The sequence below is a fragment of the Bubalus kerabau genome, chromosome 2 (genome assembly GCF_029407905.1).
Source record: "Bubalus kerabau isolate K-KA32 ecotype Philippines breed swamp buffalo chromosome 2, PCC_UOA_SB_1v2, whole genome shotgun sequence".
NCBI lineage: Eukaryota > Metazoa > Chordata > Mammalia > Artiodactyla > Bovidae > Bubalus > Bubalus kerabau.
Window position 1 is genome coordinate 141238297 of NC_073625.1, and position 24945 is coordinate 141263241.

The 24945-nt window shown below is 42.2% G+C and overlaps 1 protein-coding gene across 3 annotated transcripts; it reads left to right on the top strand.

Moving 5' to 3' along the window:
* The first annotated feature begins 3725 nt into the window (after positions 1–3725).
* On the top strand, positions 3726–24945 carry TNFSF10 (TNF superfamily member 10). 3 transcript variants are annotated; one of them, XM_055569039.1, is made up of 5 exons: positions 3726–3895; positions 10764–10901; positions 13877–13919; positions 18061–18144; positions 20105–24945. In XM_055569039.1, the coding sequence occupies exons 1-5, from the start codon at positions 3767–3769 to the stop codon at positions 20554–20556; spliced, it is 846 nt and encodes a 281-aa protein (XP_055425014.1). In that variant the 5' UTR covers positions 3726–3766; the 3' UTR covers positions 20557–24945. The 3 variants fall into 3 exon arrangements, with proteins under 3 accessions (XP_055425014.1, XP_055425013.1, XP_055425015.1); XM_055569038.1 differs by having other exon boundaries at positions 18061–18162; positions 20105–24944; XM_055569040.1 differs by having other exon boundaries at positions 18061–18162; positions 23800–24944.

Genomic DNA, 24945 nt, shown 5'->3' on the forward strand with positions numbered 1-24945 from the left:
AGATGTGGTGCCCAGGCTTAGTTGCTCCTTGGCATGTGAAATATTCCTGGATCAAGGATCAAACCCATTCTCCTGCATTGGCAAGCAGATTCTTTCCCACTGAGCCACCAGGGAAGCCCAGTTAAATATTTTCTAATGCATCTATATAGTAGAGTATTGTATAGCAAAAAATAAAAGTCCTACAAATACAGAATGAATTCCCAAGATATATGAAGTGATAAAAACAAGGTTCAGAATGATGTATACAGTATGCTACCATTTAAGTCTAACATATACATTATATATATATATATATATAATATATTTATAAGTGCATGGAATCTTAGTGGAAAGATACATAAAACTGTTAATAATGGTTGTCTTCGGGGAGGAGAACAGGACAATTCATGGCCAGGTGAGGGTGAAATACTTTGTATCCCATATGGTCATCCTTCAAGTTGGTTGTTCTCTTGTTCTCTGTTCATCCCTTGCTCTACCAGACCCTGCTTCACTCATATGACTATTCACTCTTCTTAATATAGGGCTTAATCCCTGGTAGCTGATGAGCCCACCTCATATCAAACCCCCATAAATCATAGCCTCATTCTCCCCCTAAATAGCAGAGACCGTTGTCACCACCTGCCTGTTGCCAGCCACACAAAGTGGGGATATCGCTACAGAGTTTTTGCCTCAGACATGTAAGATCCTCCTTCCAATAAAATATTGATGTCTCTGTCACTGTCTCTGGGCTCTTTCTTCGATCGCAAGGCTTTCAGGCCTGCAACTCAACAACTGATGAGTCAGCCAGAAGGCCAAAGAAACTCTTGTGAGTGCAGAGATGCAGGGAAACAAGGCCAGGAACAGAAAGTTGGAGGAATGATTGGGCAGAGGCTGTCAACTAGCATGTGGGACCCTGTGGCAGTTGTCTTCTATCATAATGACAATATCCTGTAAACCCCAGAGTCTCTTTCCACTTTAAAAGTAGCAACCCCACACTCGTGGCTCATCTGACTTGCACAGGGATGTCTGGGGAATGCAAACAGAAGACAAGGACCTGGATCATCTTCAAAATACCGACATAGCCCCCCAGTGCACCAACCCTAAACAACTAGGAAGGTTGTTTAGGCTTTAGGCTTTAGGGATGGTAACTTAGGGACAGACTCATGAACTGGACATGGCCTATTACCCAGAAAGGTTTGCTTGGGGCCTACGGCAACAGCAAAATAATGAGTGCCCTTGGGCTTCCGGTCCCAGCTGTGGAAGGGGGCCGAGCAATGAGTCAGTGTGAAGGAGCAGCAGCCGTGTGTGTCTACAGTGTGTCACAACAGGGCCACGACATTACAAAAGGCCTACCTGAGTCGTGGAGAGATGCACAGTCCTCAATTCAGGGTCCAGAAGAGCTGTGTGTGATGTAAGGGACCCCCAAGGACATCGGTATTGACCAAGGAACCCACATTACTGGCCTTGAAGTTCAGGAAAGGGCTGCTGGAAATGACCTGCACTGGTGTTTCCACCATCCTTACGGCCCTAATGCTGCTAGGCTACCCCAGAGGATGAGTGGGGTCACGTCAGCAACAAGTGAGATGGGAACCCCGCTCTCAACGTGTGGACACACCCCAGGAGCAATGGTCCCAGTGCCCACGCCATGTGAACCCAAAGGCTACTTGAAGGTCACGCCATTCAAGTTCAAGGCACAGTGCCATTAGGACTACCCATTAGGACAAAGCTTGCTTTTGTCCGGGCCACAGGATCTAACCCCAGGAGAACATATTATAAGCCAGCCCTGGGACTGGCATGTGAGTCCCTGGTGGTTTGGGTTTGCCACTTTATGGGGAATTGAACAGAAAGGGATATATCTGTTAACTGCTCTACCAAAGACCAATAAGGTAATTAATCCAGGCCCCAGCTGGAGGAAGCCACCACCATGTTAACACTCAGGGTCTCTTTAGGACTCAGTACGGGCTCTGGGGACTGCAGGTGAATAGGCGGGATGGTACTGCCTCCCAGGACAGAAGCCTCAGGCAGACGTGGCTCTATCTCAGGATAGTGCTTGTATGGTGGTTAATGGTCATAATTTTCCCTGTCTTGTGCCTGGCAAGCATGCTTAGTCTGAGTGGAGGCAATCTGTTTGCAGACTGGGCACAGTGGTGGCCTCGCTGGGAAATGAGCGAGCCTGCTTGCTGGGTCTATAGCAGGATGCCATTGTTGTCCTCCTCTGGACTTTCATGAAAACTTGAGCCTGTAACCAGCTGGCTCGAATGTTTGCCCACCTCTTAGGCTCTTGATACTCTTTAGCTGCTGTTGTCTGTATTGCATATGTGGTGTCTGGTTGCAGTGCCCCTGTACATACCTGAGCCCAGGGATATCACAGAAGAGGGGTGAACCACGCTTGTAAGGGTCATGCAAGGTGTGCAGGGGTGGAGTGTACTGTCAAGCCATTCAGGATGGCTGTTCTCTTGCTCTCTGTTGGTCCCCTGCTTGACCAGGCCTTGCTTGACCAGGCCCTGCTTCAATCACATGACTATCCAATCCTCCTAATTACAGGGCTTCATCAGTAACTGCCTGCATGCTTGCCCCCACCCCATCTCCTGGTTTCCTTGGTAACCTGATGAGCCCACCTAAAATCAATTTCTGCCCTGTCCCTCCCATCCATACATGGTAGCCTCCTTCTCCCCCAAGGAGCAAAGACTGCTGCCATGTCCTGCCTGCCATGGTGAGATGTCAGTCCAGGACATTTTGCTTCAGATATGTAAGATCTCCTGTCCACCAAACTATTGATGTCCCCATCACTGTATCCAGCCTCTTTCTTTGGTCTGGAGGCTGGGCAACCACAAGCTTTCAGGCTGGTGGGGTGTGGCCCAATAACTACCTAATCAAAATAAATAAAATGTAAAGTAAGAACATGAAGAATTTTTACACAATTAGAAAATGATGGAAAGACACATACTTAAAAAACCTGATGACCTAGATAGACTCTAGCCTAAATAAGTGAATGAATGGAATAGTTCACAGAAACATGGACTTGCTTCTGGTGCCCGTGTTGACAACGACCTTTTCAAAACAAGCCCCAGATTTTTTTTTTTTTAATTTAATTTAATTTTTTAAACTTTACATAATTGTATTAGTTTTGCCAAATATCAAAATGAATCCGCCACAGGTATACATGTGTTCCCCATCCTGCACCCTCCTCCCTCCTCCCTCCCCATACCATCCCTCTGGGCCGTCCCAGTGCACCAGCCCCATGCATCCAGTATCGTGCATCGAACCTGGACTGGCAACTCGTTTCATACATGATATTTTACATGTTTCAATGCCATTCTCCCAAATCTTCCCACCCTCTCCCTCTCCCACAGAGTCCATAAGACTGTTCTATACATCAGTGTCTCTTTTGCTGTCTTGTACACAGGGTTATTGTTATTGAAGTTATTATGATTGTAACACTTACAACTTTTTTCACTTTTCTAATCCAGTGGAAGCTATATTCACTTCCTAAGGCTGCCACAATGAAGTAGCACACACAGAATTGTGTTGTCTTGCAATTCTGGAGGCTAGAAGTCCAAAACCAGAGACAGAGAGCCACGTGCCCCTGAAAATTGTAGTGGACCTGCCTTGCTTCCCCCTAGCTTCTAGTCGTTTAGGATTAGTAGGCTTGCAACTGTTTTTTCTCCTCTTACAACTTTCAGTTTCAGTTCCTTTCAGTAAGTAAAACTTATAAATTGGCTCCACCCTACAGCAGTCCTAATCTGTTGCTTGACTCACTCTGCAGGAGACACATCCTACAGCGATCATGGGCCTGAAGCAGGCTCCGGGCTCCAGACTTGGACAGATCTGCATGCCGATCCTCATCTTCACAGTGCTGCTGCAGGCTTTTGGTATGGCCGTGTTTTACATGTATTTCAACAAGGAGCTGAAGCAGGTCAGTACAATGCAAACGCTCCCTGACAGGCACTCTCAGCACCGTCTGGCTGACTGTCTCTGTTGGCTCCTCTGTGAAGACTTTGCAGAGGAAGAGAAGCCTCTCTTTCTCTGCCCTGCCCGGGGACCCTAACTGCTAATGCCTGTCATTACTGAGAACTTTGCAAAAGTGAATTGAAAGGATTATGTGCACAAAGTACAGTTGCAGAACTGGCTCCACCAGATTCTAGCAGATGCAGGAAACGAAACTGCTGAGGTAGTTTTGTCGTTAACAGTATGTTATAATATTAACTGCTGCCATTCCTGAGTGCTTTCTGCTTAACGTTTTAGAGTTCTTGACTCAAATTCTTGGGCAAGAGAGGAGCTGCCTCAGAGGAGGACTGCGTCTGCTTTTGCTTTCTATGACACCTCTAGGAGCTAGCACAGAGCTCCCACACTTGTTGAGTGAGCAACTAACCTTCACAAATGTGATTCTACTGGGACATAGGGTACAGTCAAGGCTTAACCCAAAGACAGGCTCTAAGTCACCTGTAATAATGCTGTGGTGTGTTCCAAATGTTGCTAGTTGCAGTGGATTTTGAAAGCAAAATTACTGAAAATAAGCCAACTTCAGCTTTTGGTTTTCTATATAGTCCCTGGTACCTCAGCTGGTAAAGAATCCACCTGCAATGCAGGAGACCCTGGTTCGATTCCTGGGTCAGGAAGATCCCCTGGAGAAGGGACAGGCTATCATCTCATAGGGCTTCCCTGGTGGCTCAGATGGCAAACCATCTGCCTGCAATGTGGGAGACCTGGGTTCAATCCCTGGGTTGGGAAGATCCCCTGGAGGAGGACATGGCAACCTACTCCAGTATTCTTACCTGGAGAATCTCCATGGGCAGAGAAGCCTGGCAAGTTACAGTCTGTGGGGTCACAGAGAGTTGAACACGACTGAGCAACTAAACACAGCACACACATACACATATATATTTAATGTATTTTTTATTGGCATATAGTTGATTTACAATGTCAATTTCTGCTGTATAGTAAAGTGAGTCAGTTATACATACCCATTATTTTTTCAGATTCTTTTCCCATAAAAGTGATTACAGAGTATTGAATAAAGTTCCCTGTTCTTTACTGATATAAGTCATGCAATTATCTGTGTATGTGGTCAACTTTTTTTTTTAATTCTAAAAAACAGAAGCTTCAAAGCTTAACACCTTCCCACCTGCACACATTCTTTCTGATTACATGTTTATATACTTGCAATGGCAGTTCAGCTGGTAAAGAATCCACCTGCAATGCAGGAGACCCCAGGTCGACTCCTGGGTCAGAAAGATCCCCTGGAGAAGGGATAGGCTACCCACTCCAGTATTCCTGGGCTTCCCTGGGTGGCTCTGACAGTAAAGAATCCACCTGCAATGTGGTAGACCTGGGTTCAATCCCTGGGTTGGGAAGATCTCCTGGAGGAGGGCATGGCAACCCACTCAGTATTCTTGCCTGGAGAATCCCCACAGACAGAGGAGCCTGGTGGGCTATGGTCCATGGGATCACAAAGAGTCAGGCATGACTGAACAACTAAGCACAGAAATGTTTATATGTTTGTACACTTCTGTATAGGTGCACAGAAGAATTTATTAAGAGTATCAAAAACAGGAGAATTGAGATATTGAGCAAATACTATGTTTCAGAAACTTTCAAAATATTGTTTTATTTCATCCTCATAACAATTCTATAAAGTAAATATAATCATCCCATTTTATAGATGAGCAAACTAAGGCTCAGGGAAGTTAGATAAAAGGTAAAACCCAATTTTGAACCAAGGCATTAAATAGGTGCTCTGCTGCTGCTGCTAAGTCACTTCAGTCGTGTCCGACTCTGTGTGACCGCATAGACGGCAGCCACCAGGCTCCCCCATCCCTGGGATTCTCCAGGCAAGAACACTGGAGTGGGTTGCCATTTCCTCAGTAAGTTGTAATTAGCATGGAGCAGTCTCTTGAAGTTGTCACCCTCTTGATCAGAAATTTTTGCAAGGGAAAATGAATTTGAATCTCTTTGAATGACTGTGTAGGATTTGGAAAAGCATATTCAACACAAGTATTAATTTCCTAAATCAGATCACAGGTTCTACTCTGGCAAGGGAAAATTTGCAGAAGATACAGTGGGTGAGGATTATAGGGAGTGTGGGTTGAGTAGGGCTAAGGGATGTTGGACTGAACCCTCACAATGAAGCCTCAAGACCAGTAGGCACAAACAATAAATATGGGCTTAGCCTCTGAAGTCTATGTCTCTGAGAAAGTTTGACAAGGGCATTATCTATTGCTGTGTCATCATAGATGGCGAAGAAAAAGGAGGAGGAGCCCCTTATCCACTGGGCTCCATAAATGATCCTTTATGCTACTTGGGATTTGCAGAAACTGATTGTCAGAGACTAATGGCTGGGCAGCAGAGAGGGTCAGGAGTGCCATCTTGAGGTCTCTGAGCCAGCCAGCCAGCAAAGGCATCCACACAGCTGACCTCAAGCCCTGCCAAGGACTGGTTGTACCTGGCCTGGACAACCACAGTGTTTGTGATGGCATCACCAGCAGTTGAGTGGAATCCACTTCTCAGAACCAAGGGTTCCTGGAACAGGAGCGCAGGCACCCAGTGCCATAGCTGTCTCTCCTCCTAGAAGTGTCCGAATTAAAAAAAGCACACTTATCCCCTTCCCCCCAATATCCAGATGTGGTTAGCAAGAGAACAGTCCCAGCCACCGAAGTGCTGAAGAAAATTCCTTCTCAAAGTGTGAATGGGTGTGGAAAGGAAGTGGGGAGAGAGATTAAGCATCATTAATCATTCCTGGAATAACCACAGCACCTGCTTGCCCGTGTGTCATTCACCTGTATTGGCCCAGGTGTGTGAAGGAAACTACCAAATAGGAAACTGGGGAAGGCGTGCAGGGTGGCTGTGGCTTTCTGTTGTTCAGAAATCAATACATAAGCATAAAAATATCTAGGAGGAAAAATAAGCTGTGATCTCTAGATGATAGGATTATGGGTGCCCCTTTTTCCTTTTTATTTTTCTATATTTTATCAATTTTCTACAATGAATGTTGTAAAACCCTCTATACCATCCATATGACTGTCGTACAGATCTAAAGAAAATGACATTTTTATATAGTCTTAAAAGTAAAGAAAAAAATAAATAAATAAAGTGAATCACTCAGCCGTGTTCGACTCTTTGCGACCCCATGGACTGTATAGTCCATGGAATTCTCCAGGCCAGAATACTGGAGTGGGTAGCCTTTCCCTTCTGCAAGGGATCTTCCCAACCCAGGGATCAAGCTCAGGTCTCCCGAGTTGCAGGGGAATTCTCTACTAGCTGAGCCACAAGGGAAGCCCAAACCATATGCAAAATTGCCCACACCCAGTCTGATCTTAACCCTTTAAAAAAGAGATGCTCCAAAGGCAAACTAGGAAGTAGAATGAGGGTGGATCAAGGAGGATATTTCTTGTTTTACTTTTGGGAAAGTACTCTATAATTTTCTGTTTTCCAGGGTGTCTATGTATCCTCAACATCTTCAGGCTTCATTAAATCTGGGTTAACAGTGGAGTCACACTAGCTTGTCAGACTTCCTCCCATGTCTCCTTAGGACCTTGGTTTTCAAGGCAATCCTTCCCCACCTCCTGAAAATGTTTCTGGAAAATTTCCAGAGGATCTCCAGAGGCCAGCAGTTGGTCCTGATCTGGGCTGGCCTCTGGTCTCTTCCACCCTCTCAAATTCCAATTGACTTCATAGAGGCCGTCAGCTACCCTGACTGCCTGATCTCAGCACCTCTCAACTCTGCCCTGTCCCAGCCCTGACCCTACCTCCTGGCACTTTCCAACTTCTATGATGTAAGAAGGCGAGTTGCTTTTTCCTTTCTGTGTCAGGCACATTGTTTTGTCCCAACAGGTTACAAAAGTTAGTTAAGCCTTTTTTTTTTTTTAATCTTTTGGCTGCACCCCACAGCATGTGGGATCTCAGTTCCCCAACCAGGGATCAAACCTGCACCCCTGCATTGGCAGCTGATAGCCTCAACCACTGGACCACCAGGGAAATCCAGTTAAGCTTATTTATTCAGTTTCATCAAATCAGTACCTGACCAAGGAATACCCAGTCTTGTTGGACTGGACAATGTCTAATAAAACTATTCTTCTGGAACTTTCCTAAAGCCTTGCTGCTAAATCCAGCTCTTTTCTCTGATCTTCCTTGCAGTTTGCTAAACATGCTCTTATATTTCTAAATTGAGTTCTTTCCTTGGAAAGGCTTTTTAAGCTCCCACATAAATTGCAGATTACAGTTGAAGAACATGGAGGTGGTAGGGACAAAGGAATGGTGCCTAATTTCATCTCCAGTCATAATTTAGGTGGCCCCCACCTGTCACCCCCGCTACATCTCCTAGGCAAATGTTTTACTCCTGTAATCTTAAAAAGGAAGAAAGAAAATAAGCATTTACTTAAAAGTAAATGAATGTTCTATGCCAGTGGGGAAGGAATTAAGTCAGGTTTGTCACTTCTATGCTTGAGAGACCTGATCAAATGTCCAAGGAGTATGTGGCTGACGGTACAGACCCACATGACTCTCGCCAAAAGTTCTCATCAGTATTTAAGTCATTTTGATTTGGAATGAGGTTGTCTTTCTATAGAAGGAAGCAGATCATTCTTACGTTTGATCTTTCCTTCAAGCTTTGAAGTCCCCTTCATTCAGATAACAGATAAAATGACTATTTACCCACTTATTTTTCCAGAGAAAGGCATTTCAGTGGATTTGTATATGGAAATAATATCTGAATCCCAGTTGTTAAAAATGAAAACAGGAAAAAAAACCCATCTGAACTTGCATGAACATCCTGTTTTTCTTCATGAGGTTAATCAGTTGTCATCCTGGAGTGTTCCAGATGGATTGGAGTGTATAAGTTATGTGCGCACACGTGTATGTGTGTGTGTAACATCAAGCGCAAACTTTGCAGAAAATGATCTAGTCATTGTAAATGTTTACCCTCAACCAGAATGAGGGAGCCTTCAAATGGTATTTCAAGTCTTTGCGGGTAAATCCCTAACTGGTGTAAACTTTTAATGAGGCAAGATTCAAATATCTAATGGCAATGTAGTCCTGATTCTGCTATCCAGAGGAACAGACATCACAACAATAGCTAGAATCTGCTAAGACGGTTGGACTATAAAGAAGGCCGAGCACCAACGAATTGATGCTTTCGAACTGTGGTGCTGGAGAAGGCTGTTGAGAGCCCCTTGGGCAGCAAGGAGATCCAACCAGTCAATCCTAAAGGATATCAACCCTGAATATTCATTGGAAGGGCTGATGCTGAAGCTCCAATACTTTGACCACCTGATGTGAAAAGCTGATTCACTGGAAAAGATCCTGATGCTGGGAAGGATTGAGGGCAAGAGAAGAAGCAGGTGACAGAGGATAAGATGTTTGGATGGCATCACGGACTCAGTGGACGTGAGTCTGACCAAACTCAGGGAGAGAGTAAAAGACAGGGAAGCCAGGCGTGCTGCAGTTCATGGGGTTGCAGGAGGGTGACACAACTTGGTGACTGAACAACAACAAAAACAACCGAGACAGTCAGAGCCAAGATCAAGAAATAGAACATTCAGTTCAGTTCAGTCGCTCAGTCATGTTTGACTCTTTGCGACCCCATGAATCACAGCACACCAGGCCTCCCTGTCCATCTCCAACTCCCGGAGTTCACTCAGACTCACGTCCATCGAGTCAGTGATGCCATCCAGCCATCTCATCCTCTGTCGTCCCCTTCTCCTCCTGCCCCCAATCCCTCCCAGCATCAGAGTCTTTTCCAATGAGTCAACTCTTCGAATGAGGTGGCCAAAGTACTGGAGTTTCAGCTTTAGCATCATTCCTTCCAAAGAAATCCCAGGGCTGATCTCCTTCAGAATGGACTGGTTGGATCTCCTTGCAGTCCAAGGGACTCTCAAGAGTCTTCTCCAACACCACAGTTCAAAAGCATCAATTCTTCAGCACTCAGCTTTCTTCACAGTCCAACTTTCACATCCATATATGAACACTGGAAAAACCATAGCCTTGACTAAACGGACCTTTGTTGGCAAAGTAATGTCTCTGCTTTTGAATATGCTATCTAGGTTGGTCATAACTTTCCTTCCAAGGAGCACGCGTCTTTTAATTTCATGGCTGCAGTCACCATCTGCAGTGATTTTGGAGCCCAGAAAAATAAAGTCTGACACTGTTTCCCCATCTATTTCCCATGAAGTGATGGGACTGGATGCCATGATCTTCGTTTTCTGAATGTTGAGCTTTAAGCCAACTTTTTCACTCTCCACTTTCACCTTCATCAAGAGGCTTTTGAGTTCCTCTTCACTTTCTACCATAAGGGTGGTGTCATCTGCATTACCTTTGCCCTAAAGGGTTTGATTAATTTGGTGGGAGGATCCTGGAATGTAAACAGACTCCACTGCCTACTTTGTACCTGCATGGGTTTCCAACTGTTGAGTGGGAGTCATACCATGTCAGAGCTGGAAGGGACCTCAGAGCTCACCACAGGGAACCAGCTTGAAATGCAAATGAAGAAGAGATTTTGAAGTGAAGAGGCAATTTGTTGAGCAACACACAGCTATCCAAAGGCAGGGGCCGCAAAGGCATTGTGACCCCAGATGTCTGGCCCACACCTGTTTCCTCTCTCCCACATCCAACTGCTTACCTTTATTCAAAGGATGGAAGACTGCATGCTTACTTTTACTTCAGACAACGAGCTTATGCAAGGTACTAAGACTCCTCTGAACATGTCATTGGTTTCTGTTATTTTAACTTGTAAATGAGCAAAAAGAAAAAGCACTTGTGTGTAATACTGTGTTATATCCATCTAAACCCAGATGCAGAACAAATACTTCAAAAGTGGCTTGGCTTGCTTCTTGGAGGAAGATGACCGTTCCTGGGACTCCAGAGATGATGAGAGTATAATCAATCCCTGCTGGGAACTAAAGTCCCAACTCCATCTGTTTGTTAAAAAGGTAGGTGAACCATGGTGTCACTTTACTAGTGGGCATAGGAGGTTCAGAGGAGAAAGAACATTTTACATCATGAAGTCTAGAGTCCTTATTTTGTAAAGGAGAAAGTTGAAACCCAGAGTGTTTAAGTGATTGTCCTCAAATTCACAGAACTAGGAAAAGGTGGGATGCACCCCACAGTGGGTCCTGATTGAAGCCTACTCTAGAGTTTATTCCTCTCTTCCAGAGAGCTTCCTCATCTAGTCTAAATATTTTATCTTACCTTGTGGAAATGAGGAACGGACAGAACATGTCCAAGGTCACATACTAATAAAGGGTGTGCATGGGGTTTCTTTGTTATTCAGAAGACAAAAGAAACCAAATAATGATATTTTATATTTTTTCCCACATTGTTGTTCTCTGGAATTAAGTCTTTTATTTTTGTACACATATAGAGCCTAAGAAAGAGGAAAGAAAAAGGGAAAAAAGATATACTTTGAGAAACTGAAGGTGATGGCATCTCAATTCACAGTAAATTATTCATTACAAAATATTATTTTCTGCTTGTGAAAACTGCTTACATAGGCTCTCTAGCAGAAACTTTATGGTAGCTAAAAGTTTATTTCACTAGATGTGATTATATAATTATACTCTGAGTGACATGACAGGTCAAACAGTTTCTTCTCTCAGGCTGCTTTCTTATTTGTAAGACGGCATTAGTAACGTTTACCTTCTGCATATCTGGAAAGGCCAGTTGAGAATATAAATGTGAAAATACCCTGTAAACTATGATACACAATCATTCTTTAAACAATTACTGGGGACACTCCCAGAGTAGGAGGAGGATGTGTTTTAAAGAAATGATTATTAGTCTATTGTCTGGTGCTCAGTGTGCCTTTCTATAGACACAGTGTTATGTCGGGGGGGTAGGCTCCAATTTATAGCCCTAAGCAGCGCTCACAGTAAAGCCCAGACATCCCCTGTGATGCTATTTATATGACAAATAAAATCAGACCTCCTCCTGGTTGTCCTAGAAACTCATCTGCTCCATGGCTGCCCTGGAAAAGCAGGTGGGGCGCTTGCTGCACACAGACAGTCCTGAAGCAACTGGAACTCCATCGCCCCAATTGAGAAGGACCAGGAAAGGGTCCTGAGGAAGCTGAGGAGTGGGACCCCACGGGCCCTGGGATCAGAGAGGGTGGCAAACCCATTGGTGGCAGAGGAGCAAAACTCAGAAGTAGAGCAGAAATCTGGAAACAGAGGAGGGGCTGGATGCTGGGGCACGAAGTGGGGAGATGAGAGAAGCAGTGTGGCTGGGTTTTCCTGCTCTTCCCCACTCCCCCTATTCTCCCATCCTGCCACGAACTAGAGAAAGGAGGGCACCCAGGGCAGGTGAAAGTGTAGCATAGGAGGGGAAAAGACTTCCCCATATTTCCAGGTACCATACATACAGATCATTTTCCATAAATGTCCTTTATGGACATTCCACATGTTATTAATATCTCCCCTAATCCTCAAACAGCTGTGAGGAAGGAATCATTATTATCTTCTTTTTCCTAAAAAAAAAAAAAAGATATAGAAATTAAAATAGTCCATATCAGTTAAGTAACTTGAGAAAAGTTTCCCAGGGCTGATAATGAACAAATTTTAATCCAGTCCATCTGCTTATATTCTAACCATTCTGTTTTTTTGTTGTGTGCTGTGATTTTGGCTGTGCCACATGGCATCTTATTTCTTGGGCATCTTTTTTTCCCTGTCCAGGGATTGAACCAGTGCCCCATACTGTCAGAGGGCAGAGTCTTAACCACTGGACAACCAGGGAAGTCTCATTATAATTGTTCTTTTTTTCTGCCTACCACACTGTAAGAATTAGCCTTTTCCTGCTCCTCCTTTTTCCTTTCTGGCTCAGAAGGCCAGTGGCAGAGCTAATGTGCTGAGGCCCTTGCTTCCCTTCCCACACATCAGTTTCCTTTACCCCAGAGGAGCCCCAACCTGTTATCTGTGGTCAGGGCTTTTATTTTTTTTTTAATATAAATTTATTTATTTTAATTGGAGGTTAATTACTTTACAATATTGTATTGCTTTTGCCATACATCAACATGTCAGGGCTTTTGACAAAGGAAAATGCAGATATGGGGCTGGAGTACAGAGGAAGTTTCTGACAGTTATGTGATTAACAAGGGTGAAGGGAAAGGTGGGCAGGGACGGGCAGAAGGACTGAATAGAGAGGAGTTTAAAGCCGTGGGCGAGTCATGTCAGAGTGGGCTCATTGAACAGAAGGGCTCAAATTCATTCTTTGCTCCTGGTTTTCCCCACTGGTTAGCAAGTAGGGAAAGAAAATGATATGAGGTATTTAGTAAGAGATGAAAATTTGGTAAGATCTCTTTATGGTGAGACTGTCTCAGCCACATTCTCAGAAATGAGAGTGACACGGTGCTAGCAGGTTACCACTGGATGGGCTGTGCATGCCTGTGGGTGTCATGAGAGAAAGGGAGTGTGCCTTACACCTTCAGTCTTGGGTCTGTCCAATCATTTAAAGCCCCTGGGATCTAACACACGCATCTATTCAGAGACACACAATGCATTTGTACACACGCTTGCATGCAGACACGCCTCCCAGAAAGTGAGGTGACACGGCCATCATGTCTGTTAGCTACAAGGAAGTCTGGGCACATTAGGCCGACCTAACTTGGAGAAAAAAAATGACTCTTCCTTTCTGTGGTGTTCCAGGTATGGCATTTCAAAGACTTCATCCAGAAACAGAGGTCTCTCAGACAGAGGACCATCCTTTCATCAATAGTAGGGACAGCTGACTCTGTATTTACCCCAGCTCCCATCCTACCCCACATGCTCTTTGCTTGAACAACTTAAAGCTGCCCAAGTTGATATCTTAAATGCAGAAATTTCCTGTTAGACATCAGCAAGAAGAGCCATAGACATTCAATAATCAATTTAAATGCTTAGGGAAATTAACAAGCTTTATTTAATACTATTTGCAGATGACTTTGAGAACCTTTGAGGAAATGATTCCTACAAATCCAGGTATTATTTTTTGTTGTTGTTTCAATTTTCTAGTGTCAACCTCCTGATAAGGCGAGTACTTGTCCATCCTCTTGCTCTCTACTTCCACCCAAACATCCCACCTCTGACTGATGCTCAGTAACTCAAGATGCTTGATTCTCTTTCCCTTTTGGCATTGGCATTTGAGCCAAATCTGAGGCCGACCTCAGGTATGAACTTTATTTCATGGGAATTTTATTCTTCCAATGTGGATTTACCTTTCATATCAACTTCTTCCATTCTTTGTTTTTATCTTCTAATATGGGTAGCTTTCTGGAGCATAGCTGGAAAAAAAATAAGGGGTCCAAAGTTACCCATCTTCTCTGCTTCTGACCATGCCTAGGCTCTAAGCCTTTCTTTATGCAAAAATTTTGCTCCATCATCTCTTTCCCAACAATCCTTCTCCCCCCCCAAAATCCTCATTCTGTAGTCCCCACACCTTTGCCATCTCCTCTGATAGTCAGCCAACTGCTTTTAACCCACATCCCCTTTCAGTGGGTCTTTCAGAGAAGACCAAACCGGCTTCTCTGGTCCTCTGTCTGGCTTCTCCCATTCTTGGATTTTCACATCTCCTCATCCTCCATCCTCATTACCTCTTCAGAGAGAACTTCTCTGATCAGCTTTCTAAGAAAGTTTCCCCACATCCTGTTTTTCTGTCATACTTATTTTGTTAGTTTCCTTTGATAAGTACATGTGTATACATCAAAGAAAAAAAAAATATATATATATATGTGTATATATATATTCTCTGTGTTCTGATTCCCGACTACATAAAAGATCTACAAAGATTGAAAACATGCCTATTTCTCTCACCTCGCTATACCTGGACTTACCTCTATATCTCGAGCCTAGTAGATTCTCTTTTATCCCCTGGTCCTTACCTGCACCAACTTTGGCATGCATGTGTGTGTGTGTGTATGTGTGTGCCTGCATGTTTTGACTGAGGTGAAATTCACATAACATATGATTAGCCATCTTGAAGCATATGATTTGGTGACAATTAATGCATTCACAGTGTTGTCCCACCACCATCTCTGTCTACCTACAAATTCTTAATACACATTTTGTTAATCAAGACATAAGTTAATGTAACTGATGAATTAAATTTGCTGCTTCTTCACATTTAGCTCTCCATAACTGCATTTTCCCCTACGAATGGTCATACAGGCCTCCATACATGTACCACAGACTTAAAGTCCTGGAGTACCCCATCCTGGCAGAGAAGAAACAGTGTTTTTAAAATAGATATTTGGTTAATGATGTATTCCTACTTTTCAGCTATCCTTTCCCATTACAATCAGCATCCTCATCCCTTGATAACCCCCACCATCCTTTATTAAATATGAAGGCAAGACCTGGTCCCAGGATCTAAGCATTCTTTCTGGTCATTTCCCCAAAGCCAAAGGCAGTAGCGGGAATGATGAACATGCCATCTCTTCTTTCTTTAAAATATTTGTTTATTTGGCTTCCTCGTATGTTAATCGTGGCACACAGAATCTTCATTGCATCATGTGGAATCTTTCCTTGCAGCACATGGACTCTCTAGTTGTGGTGCTCAGACTCAGTAGTTGTGACACATGGGCTTAGTTGCTCCATGGCATGTAAATCCTAGTTCCCCAACCAGGGATCGAACTGCATCCCCTGCATTGCAAAGCAGATTCTCAACCACTGGACCTCCAGGGAAGTCCCTCCAACTCTTCTAATGAGGAACACCAGATCCATGGTTTATAGAAGATGCATGTACTATTTTCAGTTCTAGGAGAAAAATATTCTTTTTTATACTCATCCCAGTGGGGTGCAGAAATCGCATACTTCTCAGTATACCTAAATGTATCCATGACACCCAAATATACATATTCATAGGCTTCTTGTCTGGGAGTTGTTTGCTATAGTCTGTAGGAAATTTCCTCTCTTCAAATTTTGCTCTTATATCTAGGCTTTCCTATATCCTTGCATTGACCTCAAATTCAAGATATTCGTAACTGGATTCCATTACCGAATGTTTTAAAGCAAAGTGTTAAAGTCTCAGAGCAGTCAAGACATTATGAATTATTTATCACTGGAGATTCAAAGTAAATGAACACACCAACTTTGAAAGCTGAGCATTCTGAGAGTAACGTAATTGACCCTACATCCCCAAGCTGTGTTGGGTCTTCAATATAGTACAAATACCCACTATCCTGAATAAGTAACAATACCAGATAGATAAAGTCTTCTTCCTATTTCTTTCTCCCCTATGGAATTTTGTCACCTCATTTCAGTTTCCTCTACTACTAGTCTAGACGGAGGCTTCCTATTCTCAGACCTTGATCAATTACAATTGTCTGCTAACTCACCAATCTCTAGCCCTCTCGGTTTCTAGCATCAGACCTTACTATGAGTTAGTTTAGCCTAAAGCATAACACATATCTTTTTGCTTCCCTGATTAAAACTGTTTAAAGTCTTCTCATGTCTGTAAAGTCCAAATCTCTTAGCTTAACATTCAAATCCTCTATAGTTTAACTCCTCATTCAAGCCCAAAACTGAACTCCTCCAATGCCTGTGTCCCAGGAATGCTGTGTGCATCTTGTCTTGGGGACACTGTTCTAGATCTCTGTGAACGCCCTTCTCCCATTGTTGTGGACTTTAAGCCTCTCCACCCTCCTCATTTCAGATAATTGTCCTGCACCTCAAATACTTTCTTGCTTTCATTTGTTTATAGCTATTTCTCTGTGTTCCTAGAAGAGTGCCTGGCATAGATATAATGGGCACTTTGGTTTGCTGGAGTAAGTGAATGAAGGGACCTTAGTCCAAAACTTCCCCTGACTCAGCTTTCCAACAAATAGGAATCTTTCATCACCCTTCCTTTCTATTTCACATGGGTCAATTTTCACTTTCTAATTTGTATCTTCCCTAAACACTGTAAGTCCCTTGAAGGCTCAGATTATACTATTAGTGATTAATCTTTGAATCCCCCATGGAAGCACTGCCTTGTCCATGGACATATTTATTTGGTGAAACCATACAATTGATCCTAACAACCAATGTAAGCCTCCTGAGAAGTTTTAGCTGACTTTTAAAAGAGTAATTTGTTGAATTCGTGGTCATTTAGTCTGCTCTAGAGTACTTCAGATGGTGATCAGTAAATGTGATTTGTTTATTGTGATCTAGTGAATCAATGATTTATATTTTCATACACTGATTATCATGACCATTATGTCCTTCCATATACCTTTTGGGATGTGAGAGAAGTGACTGCTACTGCGGCTGCTGCTAAGTCACTTCAGTCGTGTCCGACTCTGTGTGACCCCATAGACGGCAGCCCACCAGGCTCCCCCGTCCCTGGGATTCTCCAGGCAAGAACACTGGAGTGGGTTGCCATTTCCTTCTCCAATGCATGAAAGTGAAAAAGTGAAAGTGAAGTCACTCAGTCGTGTCCGACTCTTAGCAACCCCATGGACTGCAGCCCACCAGGCTCCTCCATCCATGGGATTTTCCAGGCAAGAGTACTGGAGTGGGGTGCCATTGCCTTCTCCAAGAGAAGTGACTGCTGGATACCAATTTGTGGCATCTATGGACATGTAAACCGTGGAATCCTGTGGCCACAAAGAAAGTTGAGCCATAAACCCCATCTGAGATAGTGAATGATGTTTTGTAATTGCTGTTCCTTTAGAGTAGATAGTAGCTAGCAAAGAGGAAAAAATAATTGAAATGATGAGAATTGGTATCAGTCTTTTTCTACAAACAGCTCAAAGTGGACAGTTGCCAGTACCTGGTTATTTGTGCACTTTTAATGCCTCAGCAGGAGTATTATATGTCCACGGTTTGGTTACTATTGTTGTTTAGTAAAAGTGTCAGAATCTTCACTTTGTTATATTCTAGTAGAACCTTACCCCTGAGATGCCAATAAATTATGGCTAACGATACTCCCTATTCCTCCTATCTAAAGTACTTTGTGAATTAAACATAGGCTGAAGTAGACTACTCATAATACTAAAATGTAGGTTGGTTTTATGGAAACCCATATAATCAACTTTGGGACCCCAGTGTGTTTTCTATGCTTGATTGACAAGTGCTGTGCACAGCAATGTATTTGCGAAGTAGCTTGACAAGTGCTGATGGTTCTTTGTTACTTCTCTTTTAGAAAAGCAATATAATCCTTACCTAGAGAGAGAAAAGGGTCCTAAGAGGGTAGCTGCTCATATAACTGGAAGCAATCGGAAAAAAAGTACGTTGCCAGTTCTAGGTAAGAGAAATTATTAATATATGGTTTATTTTAATATAAGGAAGAATATTTAATATAAGGAAGGGAAGGGAAGAATTTGTTCTAAATAATTTATTTTTGTATCTGAAATGTTTATATGGCTATCTACAAAATGGTCAGTAGTAATCAAGTCTCAGATTGACTCTTTTCAGAAGCAAGATTATAAGATGAGTAGCTTAGTTACTGCCTGGCACAACTGGCCTCAAGAAAATTCTGAAATGAGAGAACTTAGAGTTTCCCATGTCCCCATTTTTGCTTTTCTTATTTTTAAAAGTAATTTCTCACTCTTTCATCAAATCTTTCTCCTCTGCAAAGGTTCTAAATCAGTCATCTACTTTTCCAGTGAGTCACCAAACCCTCCCAGTGACATTTGCATTAGGTTGAACCACAAAAAGAAAAAATGGCCAATATTTGACCACTTTGCACTTATGGAAATGTCAGTTTCATATAGTTTAACCAAATAGGTTAATTTATTTTCAAATAGTTAACCAATTATGTTAATCCTAATTTTAACTGGAGAACAGGTGTTCATATATTGCTGAAGTTAGTGTGTGAGTCTTGGAATCTAAACACCCCATGGGAATCCCAGCTCCTCCTTACCAAGTTCTTCATTTTGAGGAAATTACTTAACTCAATCAAGTTTCATTTTCTTTCTCTCTCTCTTTTTTTTTTTTTTTTAAGATTTTTTTGATGTGGACCATTCTTAATGTCTTTAATGAATTTGTTACAATATCACTTCTGTTTTATGTTGTGGTTTTTTTGGCCAAGAGACATGTGGGATCTTAGCTCTCCAACCAGGGATGGAATCCAAACGCCCTGACTTGGAAGGCAAAGTCTTAACCACTGGACCACCAGGGAAGTCCCAAGCTTCATTTTTTTCACATAAAAAGTAGAGATAACGTTTAACTCACAAAATAGTGACGATGAATGCAAAATGCTAGTGCATTGTAAGCACTCAGTAAGTAGTGCTTTTATTATTGTGAGAGATTTTGTCCTAGGTTAAAGGTATTTCAGGCATCAGTTAATGAATGAAAAGTTTGTTGGTTTTTTTTTTTGTTGGCTGGTTGGCTTTTGTCTGGTTTTACTCTGAGCAGTTGCCTTCATGGTATTCCTGAACTGGTATTTTTGGAGGTAATTTATGTGTTCTGCCTATTTGTGAGATTGTTATTTCACTATTCCTGTTTACAATTCATCAGATAATATGGTGGTGGTTTTAAACTCTTGAAAAACTAAAATTTGCACCAATCATAGAGATGAGCCCAAAGTTTAAAGGAATATTCTATCTCAGTAAGGCCCATCTTCATTCAAAATCTTCAGGATTTAAAGATCCAAAGATCTGAAGATCTTTAAATCTGGGCGTTTTTGCCAAACCCTATACCTTGCCTTATTGGACTCGAGTTGCCTCATGCTTGGAAGGTGATTTTGACACTGGGTTACTGAGAAAGACCAAGGAGGAATCCAAAAAGACCTAAAAGAGTAGCAGGAATTTATGAGCTCTAGGCTTGAGGAACAGATATGTTTCTTTTGGTTTCCTTCTACACTGTCAATCTGAGCTCACCAGCACAGGAAAGGAGGTAGGGGTTCTGGACAGAAATTCTTCCCAGGAGTAGACGGCTACCCTAATGAACCATTCCCATGGTACCATTCAGAGCTGACTGTGATGGTCAAGGTACAGCAAAATAGGGGACTTCAAACAGGTCACAGTGGCATGGGCGCCTCCAGATTTCTATTTGATTAAAATTTAGACTCCTTGGAAGATTGAGGGAGCGTGAAGTTTTAAATTGACTTTCCTGGTGGCTCAGATGGTAAAGCGTCTTCCTACAATGTGGGACAGTTCCAACCAAAGCGTTGTCTAGCCACAGCTATCGGGAAACTCCTTGCTTTACTACAAGTTAATTTTATTTTTCTCCAAACTTCATCCCAGGCTCCAAGAATGAAAAAGCTGTGGGCCATAAAATAAATTCCTGGGAGTCGTCAAGAAAAGGACATTCGTTCTTGAATAATTTGTACTTAAGGAATGGAGAGCTGGTTATCCTTCAAACAGGATTTTATTACATCTATTCCCAAACATACTTTCGATTTCAGGAACCTGAGGAAGTTTTGGGAACTGTTTCAACAGAAGAGAACAGAAAAAAAATCAAACAAATGGTACAATATATTTACAAATACACAAACTATCCTGACCCTATACTGCTGATGAAAAGTGCTAGAAATAGTTGTTGGTCTAAAGATTCAGAATATGGACTCTATTCCATCTATCAAGGAGGAATATTTGAGCTTAAGGAAAATGATCGAATTTTTGTCTCTGTAACTAATGAACGATTGGTTGACCTGGACCAAGAAGCCAGTTTTTTCGGAGCCTTTTTAATTGGCTAAATGATCTATAAAGAAAAAACAGTGCCCCCAGAGTGACCTTTCACTTTTCAGATTGGCATACTTCAAAAATGAGGTGAAAGTAAGGCAGTCTGAGCAGAACAACTTCAACCAAGAGATCTACAACACAAGGTTTTTTGGTATCCTGGATTCTTTACCACTTAGCTACCTCGGAAGCCCTCATTGGGGCTTCCCACCTTACAACCAGAAATCTAGCTCATTATCAGAAAAACAAACAACCCAATAAAAAATTAGGCCGAGGACCTAAACAGACATTTCTCCAAAGAAGACACAAATATAGCCAATAAACACAAGAAAAGATGTTCAACATAGTTCATTATTCAGATCAGATCAGATCAGATCAGTCGCTCAGTCGTGTCCTACTCTTTGAGACCCCATAAATCGCAGCACGCCAGGCCTCCCTGTCCATCACCAATGCCCGGAGTTCACTGAGACTCACGTCCATCAAGTCAGTATGCCATCCAGCCATCTTATCCTCTGTCGTCCCCTTCTCCTCTTGCCTCCAATCCCTCCCTCCCGCCATCAGAGTCTTTTCCAATGAGTCAACTCTTCGCATGAGGTGGCCAAAGGACTGGAGTTTCAGCTTTAGCATCATTCCTTCCAAAGAAATCCCAGGGCTGATCTCCTTCAGAATGGACTGGCTGGATCTCCTTGCAGTCCAAGGGACTCTCAAGAGTCTTCTCCAACACCACACTTCAAAAGCATCAATTCTTCGGTGCTCCGCTTTCTTCACAGTCCAACTCTCACATCCATACATGACCACTGGAAAAACCATAGCCTTGACTAGATGGACCTTTGTTGGCAAAGTAATGTCTCTGCTTTTGAATATGTTATCTAGGTTGGTCATAACTTTCCTTCCAAGGAGTAAGCGTCTTTTAATTTCATGGCTGCAGTCACCATCTGTAGTGATTTTGGAGCCCAGAAAAATAAAGTCTGACACTGTTTCCACTGTTTCTCCATCTATTTCCCATGAAGTGATAGGACCAGATGCCATGATCTTCGTTTTCTGAATGTTGAGCTTTAAGCCAACTTTTTCACTCTCCACTTTCACTTTCATCAAGAGGCTTTTGAGTTCCTCTTCACTTTCTGCCCTAAGGGTGGTGTCATCTGCATATCTGAGGTTATTGATATTTCTCCCGGCAATCTGGATTCCAGCTTGTGTTTCTTCCAGTCCAGCGTTTCAGTGCTGCACTCAATATGCCAGCAAATTTGCAAAACTCAGCAGTGGCCACAGGACTGGAAAAGGTCAGTTTTCATTCCAATCCCAAAGAAAAGCAATGCCAAAGAATGCTCAAACTACTGCACAATTGCAGTCATCTCACACGCTAGTAAAGTAATGCTCAAAATTCTCCAAGCCAGGCTTCAGCAATATGTGAACCATGAACTTCCTGATGTTCAAGCTGGTTTTAGAAAAGGCAGAGGAACCAGAGATCAAATTGCCAACATCCGCTGGATCATGGAAAAAGCAAGAGAGTTCCAGAAAAGCATCTATTTCTGCTTTATTGACTATGCCAAAGCCTTTGACTGTGTGGATCACAATAAACTGTGGAAAATTCTTCAAGAGATGGGAATACCAGACCACCTGATCTGCCTCTTGAGAAATTTGTATGCAGGTCAGGAAGCAACAGTTAGAACTGGACATGGAACAACAGACTGGTTCCAAATAGGAAAAGGAGTACGTCAAGGCTGTATATTGTCACCCTGTTTATTTAACTTATGTGCAGAGTTCATTATTAGAGAAATGCAAATCAAAACTACCATGGGGTACCACCTCAATCCAATCAGAATAGCCATCATCAAAAAATTTACAAACAGTAAATGCTACAGAGGAGCATTTATCTATTTGCTATTGTGGAGAAAAGGGAACCCTCCTACACTGTTGGTGGGAATGTAAATTGATAAAGCCATTATGGAGAACATTATGGAGGTTCCTTTAAAAACTAGGAATAAATCTACCATGTGACCCAGCAATCCCACTACTGGGAATATAGAGAAAACCACAGTTGACATCTACCCCAATGTTCATTACAGCACTAATTTACAATATCCAGGACATGGAAGCAACCTAGATGTCCTTTGACAGATGAGTGGATGAAGAAGATGTGTATGATATTCAATGGAATATTACTTAGCCATAAAAAGGAACTAGTCTGAGTCAATGGTAGTGAGGTGGATGAACCTGGAATCTGTTATACAGAGTGAAGTAAGTCAGAAAGACAAAACAAGTATTATATGTTAGCGCATATATATGGAATCTAACCTGGAGAAAAAAAATGGCAACCCATTCCAGTATTCTTGCCTGAAAAATCCTATGGACAGAAGAGTCTGGCAGGCCACAGTCCCTGAGATTGTAAAGAGCTGGATATGACTGAGTGACTGAACAGCATGGAATCTAGAAGACTAGTACTAATGAACCTATTTACAGAGAAGAAATGGAGACGTAGATGTAGAGAATGGACTTGTAGACACAGTAGGGGAAGGAGAGAGGAGGACAAATTGAGAAAGGAGCATTAACATATATTATCATATATAAAATAGATAACTATTGAGAAGTTGCTATGCCTAGCCTGGCACTCTGTGATGACCAATAACAGTGGAACTGGGGGAAGAAGGAGGGGATACATATATAATTATGACCGATTGACACAGCAGAGACCAACACAACATTGTGAAGCAACTGCTGCTGCTGCTGCTGCTAAGTCGCTTCAGTCGTGTCTAACTCTGTGCGATCCCATAGATAGAAGCCCACCAGGCTCCCCCGTCCCTGGGATTCTCCAGGCAAGAACACTGGAGTGGGTTGCCATTTCCTTCTCCAATGCATGAAAGTGAAAAGTGAAAGTGAAGTCGCTCAGTCGTGTCCGACTCTTAGCAACCCCATGGACTGCAGCCCACGAGGCTCCTCCAACCATGGGATTTTCCAGGCAAGAGTACTGGAGTGGGGTGCCATTGCCTTCTGTGAAGCAATTCCAATAAAAAGGTAATAAAATTAAAATGTGTTTCTTTTTCAATATAAATGAGTAAAATATGAAGTTTTTGTGTATTTTGTACTTAACATTTTATAGTAACAAGATTAGTAACAATGGGGAAAAGAACTTCTAATGTCTTTTTCATGGTTATCTTTTATCTAACATGTCTTACAGAAGAAAGAAAGAAACTGCTCATTTTTGTACAATGTGTTTAAAATATTATCAGTCCTTTCCTTTATGGTTAATGTTTTTGTTACAGATTGAATTGTGTCCCAACAAAGGATAATGTCAATGTCCTACTCCCCAGTACTTCAGAAATGTGATCTTATTTGGAAATAAGTTTGTTGCAGATATAATTAGTAAAGATGAGGTCATAGTGGAATAGGTTGGGTCCTTCATAGAATGTGACTCATTATTTAAAGAAGGAGATTTAATAAAAGAAAGACCCACAAGAAGAAGTCCTCGTGGCAGCAGAGGCAGAGATTGAAGTGATGAAGCTGCAAGCAAGGATTGACAGTCCTCATAAGAAGCTCAAGAAACAAGAGAAGATTCCACTCAGAGCCTCAGAAATCTGCTGACACCTTGATTTTAGACTCCTGGCCTCCAGAATTGTAAGAGAACAATTTTCTGATGTTGAAAACCATCTGGTCTGCGACACTTTGGTTCAGCAGCCCTAGGAAGCTTATACAGCTTTCCATGCCATGTTGAGGAAATCTTTTTTTACTGATGTCACACAGATGTTACCATTAATATTTTTTTTCTGAAATCTTGAAGTTTAGTCTTTCATAGTTTGATAGTAGGATTCAATAATAATTTAATTCATGAATGATAAAGGGATATAATTTTATCTTTACCATTTCAGTGACCAGTTGTCTAACACTGTTCAGTGGCTAGCCCACTCTTTCCCCATTGATTTTAACGTCTAACATCATACACCAAGCTCCCAGGGGGTCTGTTTCTGTGTTCGCTTCCCACCCTCCCCCGCTACCCTGCATTGGATTGGTTGTCAGTTCTTGCACCCATTCCATCCATTTTCTAAAAATTGTGGTAAAATATAGGTAACTTAAAATTTACCATTTAACCATTTTTGAACATAGAGTTCAGTAGCATTAAATACATTCACATTGTTGCACGACCTTCCGCACTATTCATGTCCAGAACATTTCATTATCCCAAGCTAAAACTTTGTAACCATTAAGCAATAACTCTTCATTTCCCTTCCTCCAGGCCCTGGTTATCACCATACTACTCTCTTTATGAATTTGACTGTCTTAGGTAGCTCATGTAAGTAGAATTATGCAGTATTTGTTCTTTTATGTTTGACTTATTTGATTTAGCATATCTTCAAGGTTTAATCCATGTTGACGCATATGTCAGAATTTCTTTAACAAAATAAAAGTATAGT